This window comes from Oscarella lobularis, chromosome 11, assembly GCF_947507565.1.
Source record: "Oscarella lobularis chromosome 11, ooOscLobu1.1, whole genome shotgun sequence".
NCBI lineage: Eukaryota > Metazoa > Porifera > Homoscleromorpha > Homosclerophorida > Oscarellidae > Oscarella > Oscarella lobularis.
In genome coordinates, this window is record NC_089185.1 from 2783487 (window position 1) to 2797237 (window position 13751).

The 13751-nt window shown below is 46.3% G+C and overlaps 2 protein-coding genes and 2 long non-coding RNA genes across 9 annotated transcripts; 3 read left to right on the forward strand and 1 right to left on the reverse strand.

The window, feature by feature from the left end:
• Window positions 1-9: 9 nt before the first annotated feature.
• On the forward strand, window positions 10-2703 carry LOC136193005 (uncharacterized). Of its 5 annotated transcripts, XR_010671276.1 has the most exons (6): window positions 10-142; window positions 239-319; window positions 367-439; window positions 488-2106; window positions 2271-2327; window positions 2382-2703. It is a non-coding gene; the product is annotated as an uncharacterized lncRNA (long non-coding RNA). The 5 variants fall into 5 exon arrangements; XR_010671274.1 differs by having other exon boundaries at window positions 488-2327; XR_010671275.1 differs by having other exon boundaries at window positions 2271-2703.
• Window positions 2657-10616, reverse strand: LOC136192997 (protein mono-ADP-ribosyltransferase PARP14-like). 2 transcript variants are annotated; one of them, XM_065981783.1, is made up of 12 exons: window positions 10401-10616; window positions 9681-10334; window positions 9351-9626; window positions 9034-9300; window positions 6567-8986; window positions 6298-6516; window positions 4691-6239; window positions 4385-4639; window positions 4280-4339; window positions 3470-4222; window positions 3123-3212; window positions 2657-3054 (listed from the first exon to the last, which is right to left on the reverse strand). In XM_065981783.1, exons 1-10 carry the CDS (start codon window positions 10567-10569, stop codon window positions 3936-3938), a joined length of 6156 nt encoding a protein of 2051 aa, XP_065837855.1. In that variant the 5' UTR covers window positions 10570-10616; the 3' UTR covers window positions 2657-3054; window positions 3123-3212; window positions 3470-3935. The 2 variants fall into 2 exon arrangements, with proteins under 2 accessions (XP_065837855.1, XP_065837854.1); XM_065981782.1 differs by having other exon boundaries at window positions 4280-4639.
• LOC136193007 (uncharacterized) lies at window positions 10223-10783 on the forward strand. The gene is made up of 2 exons (XR_010671279.1): window positions 10223-10647; window positions 10713-10783. It is a non-coding gene; the product is annotated as an uncharacterized lncRNA (long non-coding RNA).
• A 1056-nt stretch (window positions 10784-11839) lies between these two features.
• LOC136193000 (uncharacterized) lies at window positions 11840-13468 on the forward strand. The gene is made up of 3 exons (XM_065981787.1): window positions 11840-11981; window positions 12043-12474; window positions 12529-13468. The coding sequence occupies exons 1-3, from the start codon at window positions 11897-11899 to the stop codon at window positions 13260-13262; spliced, it is 1251 nt and encodes a 416-aa protein (XP_065837859.1). The 5' UTR covers window positions 11840-11896; the 3' UTR covers window positions 13263-13468.
• The last annotated feature ends 283 nt before the right edge of the window (window positions 13469-13751 follow it).

A 13751-nucleotide genomic window follows, 5' to 3' on the forward strand; every position in this document is an offset into this window, starting at 1 on the left:
ACATAGGCCTATAGATACGCGAGCTGCGCAGTGAGCACACCTCCCACTCTCTTGACAAAAATAGCGATTCCTACGGCGTATGGTTCCGCGATTCCTCGGACAACGGTCGGGAGAGCGCTGGAGCATCGTCGGCACACCGTAGGTAGGTCAAATAGGTCAAATACGCTTTCACTTACGGCGCTAGCGGGAACGCGACGATTTCTGCCGACTCCGAGTCATCTCCAGATGCCTTTTTTAGTCTCGCCTATCTTATCAGTGATAGAATTCTTTCTAATGCGTGACTCGATCCGATCGGAGCAGTCCTCGGTGAAAACGCAAGGCATATTTCTTTATGCTGACTTTCTCATCTTATAATGATCTTTTCAGGTTTCGTTTTCATTTGGGACATTTCTGTAAGGCTTCTGAGCGCTCTGTCACAAGCAACCCAATACGTAAAAGTGTATTGCTTTATAGTTAAATAATAACGCCATCTAAACTAATAATTTAGAAATGCCAGACGGAATTCACTGAATAAATCCTTCACAACTCAGTCTATCAGCCATTCATGGCTAGTGGAGCTTCACCCCACGATATCCAACTGTGGTAGCTTGGCACACTTTCGAACGTCAAATTTTGAAAACCATCGCCAACTTTCGGGTAAGCCAAAAATTGAGGAGGAGGCACGTCGGCGGGCTCCGATTGATCATCGCTTTCCGCATACTTGATCCTCTCATCATTAGCACTTTCAAACTCGTCAGGATTCACGAACCTATAAACGAATTTCTTCCCGGCGACCTTCCTCAGAATATTCTTCTTGTAGTAGTAGCGCAGAGCGCGACTCATTTTCTCGTACGTCATGTTGGCCCGGTTACGCCGTTTCCCCCACTCCCTGGCCGCGCCCTGGTGATCCCGTAATTTGAACTCGGTACCGTTGCCCGTCCAGGCGATGATGTTTCCATAGCGATATTTGTCATTGAGCATCTCTAGGAGGAACTTCCAGAGGGGTTGCGTGCTAAACGGTACTGAAACGAGAGATTAGGGTCCTATATATAGTTAGGCGTTTATAAGGCAAGTCCGCCCGCCCGCCCGTCTGCGTGCTAGGGATATTGAAAGTTTCAATTTACGAGGATGAGAGTTGGCTTCGTCCGGTTTCTTCCCTTTGATTCTTCCTCCGTCCATATTTCAAAGTTTGACGTTCTTTTGAGACTGATCTAAGACGGGAGGGGAGGACTCAGTTGAGTAAGTGAATGAGTGGGTGATGACTCAGTGACTAGGTGCGCGTGGCACTTTGTTATGAGTTCTCGTGTCTCAGCTGATCTTTCGTATCCTCTCATACATGTATATACAGTACGTACCTTTGATATATGTTTGAGGCACTACTTCGTCAGGAAGACTGTCGTTAGCCAGTTCTGACGGGCGTACTTAGAAGGCAAATGTAGAACGATTTTCCTGGCTGCGCTTAAAGTACGGATTGGGGATCACGAATGTTGTCCCTCCATTTATCAACGGAACTGGCAACGGAAGATGGGCGTGGTTCAGGGTCTTCCCCTTTGTAGATGAACGGGCCTTGCGGTCAGGGAATGACTCTTACCTCGTGGCTGTCGCATGGATCGTTGCATGAGAGCGTGCCGTTACTTAGTCGTTTGTAGAAAACGTCTCCGGTGAGATCCTACTGAACGAATTATACATAGGATATTAAAAATTCATCAGGGTGCGGTATTATCGTAGCTTCGCCCTTTAGCCGACCCTACCGCCTAGGGTAAGATATGTTCACGTTTCTAATTATTTTTGCCTGGAGCATTTCGCGCGCGAAAACTAGCTGGTTGGCAAGCATCCGGGCTGTGTGAAGAAAAGCACGTCGAGCTCTTCGTGTCCCTGTCGAAACGCATGTAAGTGTTCGTTGCACTCTCTTACGTCTAACGTCGTTTTTTTCCTAAGAGATTACCAGTTCGCAGCGACACCGGCGCCCCTCGCGAGGACTCGCACGCAACCGAGCGCTACATGCACTATAGAGCGCTTCCTCTCATCGGACAGTTTGCCCCGCCTTTCCGGACAACGTACGGTCTCGTGAAAAAAGGAAGGGACCCCCCAGAAGGAACGCTGCCTGTAACAAGAACGATACTCAAGGTTTGTCTTGCATCCTTTTGGAGGGGAGGGGATCTTTGTCGCGTGCTGGAATTTTAATCGAGGGCGAGTGAGGGCTTTTAGTGTGCTTGTATATATTCAGCTAATGATCTGGTCAACGAATTTACCAAATTAGCAATTATTGATTCAAACCGTTTTGCTTTCAGTTGACTTCTGAGGGGTTCTTGTTACGTCCAATTGGAAGATTTTGTCCAGTTTGAAAGGTTAGAGGAATTGTGTGTAAAAATGCGTTATCTTACAAACCTTCTCGATTGTAGCGTCAGATGGGAAGTGATGACCTCTGAAAATAGAAAGCTTTTAGACTGTGCTTCTCTTTTATATTATTAATCTTTTAGAAAAAGACATTGTATTGTTGTTTTTATTTTGTTTTTAGCAGTTCAGGTCCTGAGCATGACCTACTCTCTCATAAACTGCTCTTCCGGGTCCTGAGCATGACCCACCTCATAAAACTGCTCCTATGGGTCCTGAGCAAGACCTCATAAACTGCTCCGGGTCCTGAGCAAGACCCGTCACGAAAAAACTGCTCAATATGTAAAGGCAGAGGACAGATACTTTATTTAATAAAATGAAAAAAATTGCACAGAGTCTACCGTCTCATGCGCGGGCAGTTTTTGATAGGGGTCATGCCCAGGACCCCAGGCAGTTTTTTTGATAGGGTCGTGCCCAGGACCCATGAGAGGCAGTTTTTCTATGAAGGGGTCTTGCCCAGGACCCCAAAGCCCTAGAAGAAAACCTTGAGCAAAAATAGGAGCAGTACATACGTATACCTATGACATGCTAATTGCATATCCCCAACGTCAATCGCAGGAGTAGAAAATATTGCATGCGTTAGTCTCTTTTGCTATGGATCCTTGACTCCTGGATGAACTGACTTTGCCTTCTCTCTCGAAGCTTCTTTGCATTGCTTCTGGCTCACAGCACAGCATCTCCCTAGCCAAAAAAATAAAAAAGACAGTTAAGGTTATGCCAGAGCTTTCTAAGCAGAATGTCAAAAGTACTTTTGACTTCAATTGCGGCTTTGTCTCAAACGCAAACTTCCACAGCTTGCAGGAGCTTTTCTACACCTTTTCTTACGTATCTGATCAGTGCTAGAGAAAGAATAAGTCTAGTCCCTGAGGCTTCTTCATTAGGATAAATAGTAGCATCAGTGGGATTCATAATTAGCGATAGATTTGCGATGAGTCTTTCTATCACGATCCCTCCTGTACGCGAAGCCGAGGGGCCCATACTAGGACACGCTATTGGCACTCAGGCAAAAAAGGGTCGCGCTTTATACACTATCTCATTCTGCAAGTAGCTACGCGAAGGCTGACGGTTGAGGTTATCGTTCTCAACGCGTGCTTACCAAGGCTCCTCGACTTTCGCCCACGACGTTTCACGCGACGACGATCACTGAGAATGTGCCCGGCGAGTGTAGAAGAGCGCTGGAACATCGATAAAGCCTGTAAGGATCAGTCGCGAGCTTCCGTAGATCCGTGAGAATGAGTTGGTCTTCTTGCGGGGTCCCGCCTTGACGACAGGCTGTGTACTTGGACGCTTGGCAGCATGAAACGTTGTTTCGAGCATTCGCACGAGGCAAGATCTCTACGAATCCAGGGCTACGAATCCAAGATCACTGGTAAAGCGCGTTAACGTTGGAAAACCACATGCAAACTGGCATGCAAACTAGCAAACTCATACAAACAAACATCTACAATACAGTACTACTGGTAGTTAGTTCAGCAATAAATCAGGGCTACAACAAACATTTTGTAAAAATAGCTCAAAAGTTAATACTAGAAGTAGAAGAAAAGAACTGATGAGGTGAGAGATTACTTGAATGTAATAATGTACGCCGGGTAGGCCATGTTGTCGCGATAGCAACTCACAAAAATGGTAGGATTGGATGTCGAATTGACAGTAGAATCATACCTGTCAACTTTGCTTGAGGACGCTTGAATGAGGGGAGGTTCTACCATTGTTGGAGTCCCAACAATAGTCAGTCCCATCAAGACATAGCAATAGAACATCGTACGGTTTCCAGTACCGTTAACTTTAGTGTAGTGATGAGACGTGGATGAAGAATGGGCAAAGTACACACCACCACCAAAAGCTCTACCTAAAAGATTCAAACAGAAAGGAATAAAATTTCACTTAGCGGGACATATACAAATACCAGCTGCTTTTCCCGCAAAACTTCGGTTGAACCCATGAGCGATGATCTGCTCCACAGAATCTGAAGAAGTGCCATGAAAAAGTTTGCGCTCTAAAGTGGCCTTGCCTTTCGCTATCTCCGCCTTTCGTTTCTCTGCCAAAGTTTCTCTTTCGTGGATGTACTTTTGGTATAAGGCTACGTTCTCGACGCGTTCAATGCAGACAACATTGGTCAGTTTTCCACCAAGAGTGGAAGAAAACGCCTGAGAAACTTGACGAAATTCTGCGCTTTGAGGGCCAAGCGGAATTCGTTTCACAGGATCGCTGACAGTTTGGCACGTCCAAGAAGCAGGCACAGCAGAAGCGGTGAAATTCTTAGACCCTAAATAAAAAAATAATTCATTTTCTCTCTATAGAAACTAGACTACCATACCAATTGTCTCGATCAACTGCCTGTCGATTTTTCTAACCTTTTGAGTAGACATGCTAACCTGTTGCATCGCTTTTAGATCCAAAAGGTAATCTGTCCCTCCGAGCTTTAATTTCACTGACGTCTCCTTGTGCTGGAAGGCCTCTTCTATTTTTCGAATGTCTTTTCGCCCATACGCCACAGGAGCGTTCTTGTCGTCCTCCCAAGTCCACGTGACTTTGGAGCAAATAGCTTCCGTTTCAAATTCTTCGTGCTCCTGCTTGATCATTTCAGAGAGAACAGTTCCTAGTTGAATAAGTCCTTCGTGAACGTCATTTACCTGACCCTCTAGAAAGATGCACGTTTTTTCGCCCACAGCCTGAGTCGACAGAGCAACGCCCCTTTCGGCTGCAATCTTCTCTAAAATTTTCGCGTCTAGTTCCTTAGGTAGTTCTCCTTCAAACTGCCGCTTAGTGCAATTTTCAAAGATTGCGCGTTTCAAACTCGCGAGCGCCGTTCCACACGCCGCGTCGGAATCGCCGACAATCATAACGGAAACCGAGTCCGGTTCTTTAGCCGAGTAATTCGCGACTTTTTTCCGCGCTTTGAGAGTCGGCACTGCCGCTGCTGCCTTATCAGCAACGTAACCAAATGCCGACTTGACGCTGCCCCAAGCTCGTCGGAAAACGCCGGGTTTCGAAGCTGTCGGAAACTGACGTTGCAATTCTTTCTCAAAGTCACTGACACGGGGAGCATCAAATACGGATATCTTGATCAAGGACAAAGACGGGTAGGCGTGTTGAGAAGCGAAAGCCTTAGCTGCATCAAGTATAGCGTTGCAGCTCAGCGAATTCGAATAGCCAAGTTTGCCCGTTCCTATCGTGGGAATGGATATGGAAGAAAATCCCGCGGCATCTGCCATAGCAAGACACTTTTCGACAACGCTGCTAATGTTCTGCGCATTGGCTGCGTCACTCATATCGTTGTTGTAGGAGGTCGGTCTGATGACGTACACCGACTGACAATTTAATTGAGTCGCAGGTAATTCAACGACGTCGGAGTGCAACTTTCCCCCGGACTTGGTTTTCCAAGACTGCTGAAGCGTGAGATCGGCTTGAAGAACAGAAGAAAGAACGACGCCTTGAGAAGCGACGATCGCATCTGTCGTGTCGGCGACGACGTTACCCATTTCGATTTTTATACGACAGCCGTTCGACAGGGTAGCCTCATCAGTGGTCGTGGTGGTCGTGGGAGGATCTTCCATTGGCGAGGATGCCGATTGGACGAACCGGTCTAAGGCGGCACTAGATTCCGTGCTTTCGCTGACGAAGTACTTTCGACGCATCGTTTGAAATGCTTGTAATTTTGTTTTGTCGAATATGACGACGGAGACGGATTTTACGGATGACTTCGGGTTACCAGTGCGGAATTTCTCTATTCCCGAAAATAAAGCGTCGGCTGCTTTGTCATCCGCAATGCCAAGATTTCCGGTCCCAAGTGCCGGAAATGCTATAGATGACAAATTCCGTTTGTCCGCTTTCTTCAGACACCGAATGACAGCAGCGGGTAAATCCTAAAAATTCAAAAAAAAAAAACACTCAACAAAGAGCAAGACGAAATAGACGAAATACCTTAGAAGATTTAGGACATAAAAGATGAAAAACGTGCGATGACGGAAGATTACACCCTGACGTTACGTAGACGTACCCTGGCTTTAGCGAACCTTTATTCCCAACAATCTGACTGCATTCCCTTTGAAGTCCAGGCCCAGCAGCACGACTTATTGCCTTCGAAGCCTGTCCCGAATCCAAGTCAAGGCCTTTGTTGGTAGAATTGACAATAGCATCAACCTAATGAAAAATCAAAACATATACACTGTCCTATATACTTATATCTCTACTTTTTCTGCCGTGATGTCGCCACTTCGAACGACGACTTCGAACTGCTTCGAGCGAACGGACGCGCGTTCTCTCACTGGCACTACTTCACTGCTAAATTTTTCCGCCACTTTCGAAGAACGAATGGCCGGTTTCGGACGATACGGACGATAAACGGGCGGTGGCGGCCCGAACTTCCTCTTGAGTTCATCCCCAAAACAGCGAATATTATCCTCATCCGAACTACGCATAATGAAATCGACTCGTCGCACGGACGACGTGGGATTCGCAGCGAAAAACGCGTCTACACCCTTTACCATATTCTCGGCGACGACGTCGCTAGGGCAACTAAAAATGCCAGAACTAATAGCGGGAAAGGCAATGCTCTTCAACTTCAATCCACTAGCAACCTCGAGACACGAACAGACGGCGTCTCGAAGAAGGTTCCGCGTAACCGCAACCTCTTCACTTAACCTACTTTTTCCATAAGGCCAACGAGGCCCCACAGCATGGATAATGTGTTTGGTTGTAGTTAGACGTCCGGAACTGGTAGCAACTGCCTTGCCAGTTGGCAAACGACGACCAGGCATCGTCGACACAATGTCCTTGCTTTCTGCTTGAATTCCGTGACCGGCACACTCGAGTATGTGAGCTGCAAGGCCGCCAATGTGATGGAGATCCTCATTAGCCGCATTGACGATAGAGTCGACTCGGTGCTTGCAGAGGTCTCCTTTGAATAAGCCGATTGTGAGTGAGTGACTACCCTTGTTTCTGACAAAGGAGCCAAGTGAGACGGAACTAGAATCAAAAGGCAACGTCTCTTCTTCTTCTACTTCGCCTCCTTCCTCGTCTTCCCATTCTTCTTCTTCCTCTCCATCGTCTTCCCATTCGTCACCAAAGAACAACATGACGTCATTTTTTCCTTCGATGAATTGTTTCGTCTGCTGGAAGCCGTCTGTTTTGAGATATTTGTCCAGGCCGTGTTTTTTGAATTCGTCCTGTGCGTAGTGCAACGTGCGAAGGAGTTTCATTATTTCCGCGTCGACGGCTTCCCTGCCGTTCCGCGTCACTCTTCGGACAACGTAATGTCGCTTACCGGAGCGACGAAGAGAAATCTCCGCGCTGTGACTCTTCAGTCTCGATACAATGGAATCGATTCGCTTCTGACAGAACTTCTTCAGGTACTGAAAAGCGTAATTTCCACGAACCTTACATTTTCTTTCGTAGATAACGTTATCGAGGAGAAACTGGCAATAATCGTCATGCGCCTTCGAGACACTACCGATAGGACCGGTGAGAACGATCTCGTCGTCAGCAAACGAAGAAACAACAGACAATTCACTGCAAAGTTGCTTCAAGAATTCGCTAGCTTCAGACGATCGAAGGTAGCGAGAGGTAGCCTCGTCTCTCCGCCGAATATGCCGCGTTTGAAAAGTGTTGGCAATGAGTCGAGTCACCGTATCAAAGTCTTCAGCAAACGTCAGAACGCGAACGCTCCGGCGCTCGACGTCCTCATAGTCATCATCTCTATGCCTTAGGACGACAGCCGGAACTCTCGCTTCCAAAAGGGCATTCGAAAGTTGACTGAATCCAACGTCAGATAAGAAAAAGCCCGTGAGGTGAGAGTAGCGTTTTGATAGAGACTTTTCCCTCATGCTATCGAGTACGTCTTTCATGCTCTCCTTACCGCCGTGCACCAAGTACGCCGGTCCCGTTATTGTGATATGTCCAGGGGTTGCGTCGTCCTTCACACCCAAGCTGTCTTCCAGCGATTTGTATTGCGGAGTGGATTTGAGAAGCGTGAGATGATCGTCTGTAGGACATCGCAACGTCTCCGTTATTTCCTCTTCGTTCTTTCTCTTTTCGTGCACCCAGGCGCTGAGTTCGCTAGCACAGCGCATGTGGATGTCTTCAGCGATGTGTTTCTCTCCAACGAAACGTATTGTATTCTCTTGTGGGCGTGGAATCAGTCGAATGGGGTCTCCTCTTAATTTGTTCTCGTTTTCAGCCATGGTCAACGTTTTCTTCCACAGGTCTTCGTCTTCTGAGATTTCGAGTCGTTGAATCGAGAATTGAAAGTAAAGGTCGTCGAATTTGTTTTCGGTTGAACTTTTCCACTCGGATTCTGATACGTTTACTGACGCCGAGGAGCAAGTAAACGCTATGGTCTCGGTGTCTGGATCCCATTTGAAAAGCCCCACTTGCTGCAATGAGCGATACCACCGCGTATTCGGATCTGAAAGAATAAAATCAATGATGTGTTTGTTAATTCGCGGAGAACTGAAAACGATTTCGAAGTCTGATATTTCTGGCTCGGGAACGTGTGCTTCAGAAGGCAAATCAGCGGCTGTAAATGATGTTGGGAGATACGAATGCTGAACAATAGTCACACGACTGTTACTGATAAGAGGTAACTCGCTAATTTTTAAAACCGCTTCTGCATCTATGAGAAGAAATTTAAATGAGAAATCTCAAAGGCAATAAAATTACCACTTATTCGCCTCAATTTTACAATAGCTTTATCAGCCTCATTCGTTGATATTTCTTCCACAAATAATGGAGATCCGGATAACGATGCAAGTTGATTGTGAAAATAGTTACGAATCATTCCCTTATTAATAGTGTTTCCAATGCCACTAGCAGTCACCATCACAGTACGGGGCTTTGGGATAAGACTGAATTGAAGCTGAACAAACTCGTCGTCCTTCCTTTCAAAGTGCTGTCCGTTGGAATTCAGCTCTTTCACTAAATCGTCGTCTAAAACACGGAATTAGTTCCCAGTACAATAATACATATACTTAACCTACCGACAACGAAGTCATCCAAAAATGCAACTACACCGTTTCTTTCGCTGTCAACAAAACAAAGGCCAAGTATGGATTTGTCATTGAGAACATCTACGCTTTCGAGATGCATTTTAAGCGCTGCACGCGTTGCATCTAAGCACAGGCCGTCGCGAGGAACGTTATCGATGAGAAAACGATCCTCTTCGTACGATTCTTCGTATTCAACATCAAACGTAATCGGTTTGTCTTCGTACGTCATCTTAGGCACATGCCGCTTTTTCCAAAGCGTGAAGACTCCTAAGGAAGCATAGTATGAATAGCCCCTAATACATGTAGAAAAATGACACTCACCTTTGGCATCTGACAGTTGAAGCCGAGCCGTCAGAGAGTCGTCATCAGATTTTTCAGAACTGATGAACTTCACTGTGACGCCGGCAGACTTTCCTTGAGAAGCTTCCTTTTTAACCATCGCTTCCACTTTCACCGGATCAGCATTCGAAGGAAGACCAAAAACACGAACGCACGTCTCGCTCGGATAGGGAGGACCATGCAGGAAACTAGTATCAAGAGACAACGAAGTGTCAGCACAACCATCCGTATCCACATTCGAAGGAAAATCAATTTCACGTTCAGCATTACCATCGGCAAATCCCAGGCAAGGAAGAGAATGATATGAAGGAGACTCGGACCAATGTGTATCCGGCACAAAATCTGAAAGGGAACTGTATCCCCCCGAAGTCGTCGACGTCGAGCCACGGTGGGTCAAGATAAAACCGTTTTCGGTTTCTTTTCTCGCCGCACCGCGACCGAGCGGAAATATTTTTTCCCCTCTCCAATCACCCTTGACCCTCACGGCCCCCCTTCCGCGACCGCGGCCCAAGCCTGCTCCATGACGTGGTCGCGATTTGTCGGGTGCACGATCGTAAGAAAGCGTCGGGGAAAAGTAAAGAGTGTGGCCTTTTAGATTGTGGTGTTTCTGAGCGAGAGACTGCGACGTTCTCGGAGCTATGTACACAGCGTGGGTAAGCATGGGAATTACTTTCTGTTTCACTTCTGGGTTTAGGACCTTACCTGAAGAACCCGTCAATGTGACGATGGCTGTTCCATCTTCTGAGACGCGGGCAAGACAAGCCTTTGCCTCCGTTTGGGAACTAAGGTAGTGTTGAAGTGCTTCTCGGTGTTCTGCTAGCCTAAAATCAGGTCCGCTTGCTCTGAGAGTTAGAGATGGTTCTGCAGACATTTGGGGCGTCCAAAGCGAGCACAGACGAGCCGCAGGAACTGAGTAGAGGAAGTAGAAAATGAAATCAAATGCCCGGATGTGAGCATGCAAAACGTACAATTCAAAACATTCAATCGACAAACGTTTTTGTTCTTTATACACAGAAAGGAGGCTAAAATACCTAATCGACAAAGTCTTCATACCCTTTTTCAATAAAACTTCTGCTAATTTTTGACCTTTCACATGCCTTCAGAAGCCTGCCAACGGTTGCACGCTGCCCGCGTCTGATCACCCACAAATTGAGAACTTTTTGTAGGCACACCCTACTTTGATTACTTGCTCGTTTAATATCCTCCAAGTCACAGATGTCGAGTAAGTCGCAGCAAATGCTCTCCCACTCAATCCGACAAAGGGAAGCAATGGCCTTTATGAGCGGATTGCAGACCTTATCCTCGTCATCTGGAAACCGTGTACTTTCCTCCCCTTCTCTGGTAACAGGAAATAGCAAATCTTTACTTGACACGTGGGAAAGCTGCCGCCCCCTACTTCGCTCAGCTAGAACTAGATCATTTAGACGTTTGCTTTCAATGGCTGGATTGGTCTTGTAGACGGCCACGTTCTCTTTATGATCACGCAAATCCTCACTTGATAGATAGCACCAGTCCATAGGCGCTAAAAGCTAAAAGTTGTCCTCGAAAGAATTTCTATGGCTTCGTGCCAATTGTCGTTCTTCATGGCGTCAAACAATAGCTCTACGGAGTCAGACGATGTCGGCTGCTGCGAGCTTTCCCCACAAGTACATTGCTTCCCATCTTCTGAGTCTGACACTCTCATATTGTCGAATTCGACGCATTTTTGAACGTTTTCAAAAACGTCGTATGCCTCCCGCGTGCGCTCCAAATCCACATAGTCGTCCGTCACACGGAAAAAACGTCGAAGTCGGACATTCTTCAAGCCCGGATAGTTCAATCACGTGCTCTACTGCTCTACGTGTTGACGGCCGTGCCGTAGCCTGGACTACAGCTTACCGGCGGAGCCAGACGATATTCTAATGAAACCTTAGGCCCTATATTCGGCCTAGGCGTGCGGAGCAAGGAGATAAGCTGGAGAAAGTATTGGCTCTTTGTGTTGATGGCGTTATTGCCGACCTCACGGCTGGAAGAGCACGATCAAGTCCGTCAATCAGCTATTAACTCTGACAAACCGTAATTAGAATGTGGTCTCTATAGCTTTGCCAGAAATAACCCAATTTACGTCATTGCCAAGGAAGTCCGTCCCTAGCTTACACGTACCTTTTACCTGTTGCTGAAGCGCGATTTGCGCAGACTGAATAACAGATTCGAAGAGAATGAGGATCTCAGCGCTGTTCCTGCTCATATCTCTCCTGTTCTTCTACGCCTCCTGGCTCTCCGAAGCTGCAACATGTTCACAGGGTATAAACGTGCTCTCCGAAATAAAGGCGATTGAACGTTGCTCGAATAGTCAATGCCTTAGGTTACCGCAATTTAGCTTTGGACGGTATTGCCAAGCAGAGTTCGACAGAAAACGAGACTACGACGGCGGCTCAAAACGGAATTGACGGTGGAAGCGATTTTAGCCTAAACGGCCGTTCAGTCGTTCTAACGAAGCAAGAGCTCTTTCCTTTCTGGGAAGTCGTTTTACCGAGTACTTCCATAATATACTCCATCATAATCAACGAACGAACGGATTGTTGTCCTGACCTACCAAGCGATTTCATGGTCTTACTCTACAACGAGAACTGTGTACTAGTGATGACGCATTACTTTGTCGAAGAGCCTGTTGACAGTGGTGTGTGGAGGGTGGATACTCAGGGAGTGGAAGCACGCAGTGTCGTCATTCGCCTTGTTGATAATTTAACTCCTCGAGCGATAACATTTGGAGAGATCACTCTGTGTGGAGTCGATAGTAGGTGATTAGCTGAGATACTGTTTACAAATAATCTAAGCATTTTCATTGCAGCCCAGAAGGTACCGATGAACAGTAGAATGATTTGTTCTGATGGCACTCTAACAGAGCCTTCAGCCCATTACACGAGCTGCTCCTGTACATGTCCTGAGCCGAATCCGAAACAAAAAGGAGACAGCAGCTTCCATTTGCTGATTACTCCCGATGACGTCAAGAACATAAGCTATAGCAATAGAATTCGCTTGTATGAAAGTCTTTCAGCTGGTTCGTCGATTTCTTTTGACGCAGGCAGCACGAACAACAATCGATTGATGAGGTTAACCTTAGTGGAGCCTAACGTTCTGAAGGACTCTGCTAGATACGTTGTTACCGCGACGGTGTCCCATCGAAATCCCGTGTCTGTGACTACGGACATGGATCTCACCATCGCCGTGTCCGACAACAGCTCTGCCGTAGGCTATACAATTGCTGATCAATCGAATTCGCCTGTATATATGTGGGCATCTGAAGGACTCAGTGAACAGATTTTAAATCCATCTATTACTACGTTTCAGAGTGATGAGCAAAACAACTATTCTCCTCTACATACAGTGCAAGTGAAATTTGGCGGTGGTGTTGGTGCATTTGGAATAGGAAAAACCGTCTCTGGCGTAAATAGAGTTGCTTCCCATCAATATTCGAAAGTGTTGAAACCAGCCAATGGAGTTTATGTAGATATCTACCGCAATGCCCCGCCAGAGCGATACATCATTGACTTCATTGAAGTGAGACTTGAGAAAGAGACCTAGTGACGTGATCCTGCAGACTGACCTCAGACTTACTGCTGAGAGACGAAGCTTTGTGTGGCAGTGTGTTGTTTTTCGTTTTTGTTTCGCTTTTATTTTTTGTCTTTGTCTTTTTCGTTGTTGTTTGTGTTGATTTGTTATTGTTGTTATTGTTGCTGTTGTTGTTGTTTCTGCTACTGCTGCTTGCACAGAAAAACTCGCTATTGAGATCGCTATTCTCCATTGCTTCCCTACTGTATAAATTAATAACAAAGGATAACAGAGGAAAAAGAAGAACAGGCAAACTAAAGATATTATACAGTCACGGCAGGGATGTTGAGCTAGAGTAGTATGAAGAACTACATAAATAATTTACACTATTGATTCATAAACTTTTTGTTCGCCGAAGCCTGGTCTATCATCTGCGATCTTGTACCAGCTGAAAAACTAGCTGAACAAATTTCCAAGCAATTTCATGGTCATAGTCAATTTCATGGTACATGTACTCCTCGT

Excerpts from the sequence above, each read along its gene's own strand:
- LOC136192997 (XM_065981782.1), bottom strand. The coding sequence starts at position 10,569 with ATGTCTGCAGAACCATCTCTAACTCTCAGAGCAAGCGGACCTGATTTT. Across the intron at positions 10,335-10,400 it reads CACATTGACGGGTTCTTCAG|CTCCGAGAACGTCGCAGTCT; the intron begins GTAAGGTCCTAA and ends CTGTGTACATAG. Across the intron at positions 6,517-6,566 it reads GCGACATCACGGCAGAAAAA|GTTGATGCTATTGTCAATTC; the intron begins GTAGAGATATAA and ends ATTTTTCATTAG.
- LOC136193000 (XM_065981787.1), top strand. The coding sequence starts at position 11,897 with ATGAGGATCTCAGCGCTGTTCCTGCTCATATCTCTCCTGTTCTTCTAC. Across the intron at positions 11,982-12,042 it reads AGCTGCAACATGTTCACAGG|GTTACCGCAATTTAGCTTTG; the intron begins GTATAAACGTGC and ends TCAATGCCTTAG. Across the intron at positions 12,475-12,528 it reads CACTCTGTGTGGAGTCGATA|CCCAGAAGGTACCGATGAAC; the intron begins GTAGGTGATTAG and ends TTTTCATTGCAG.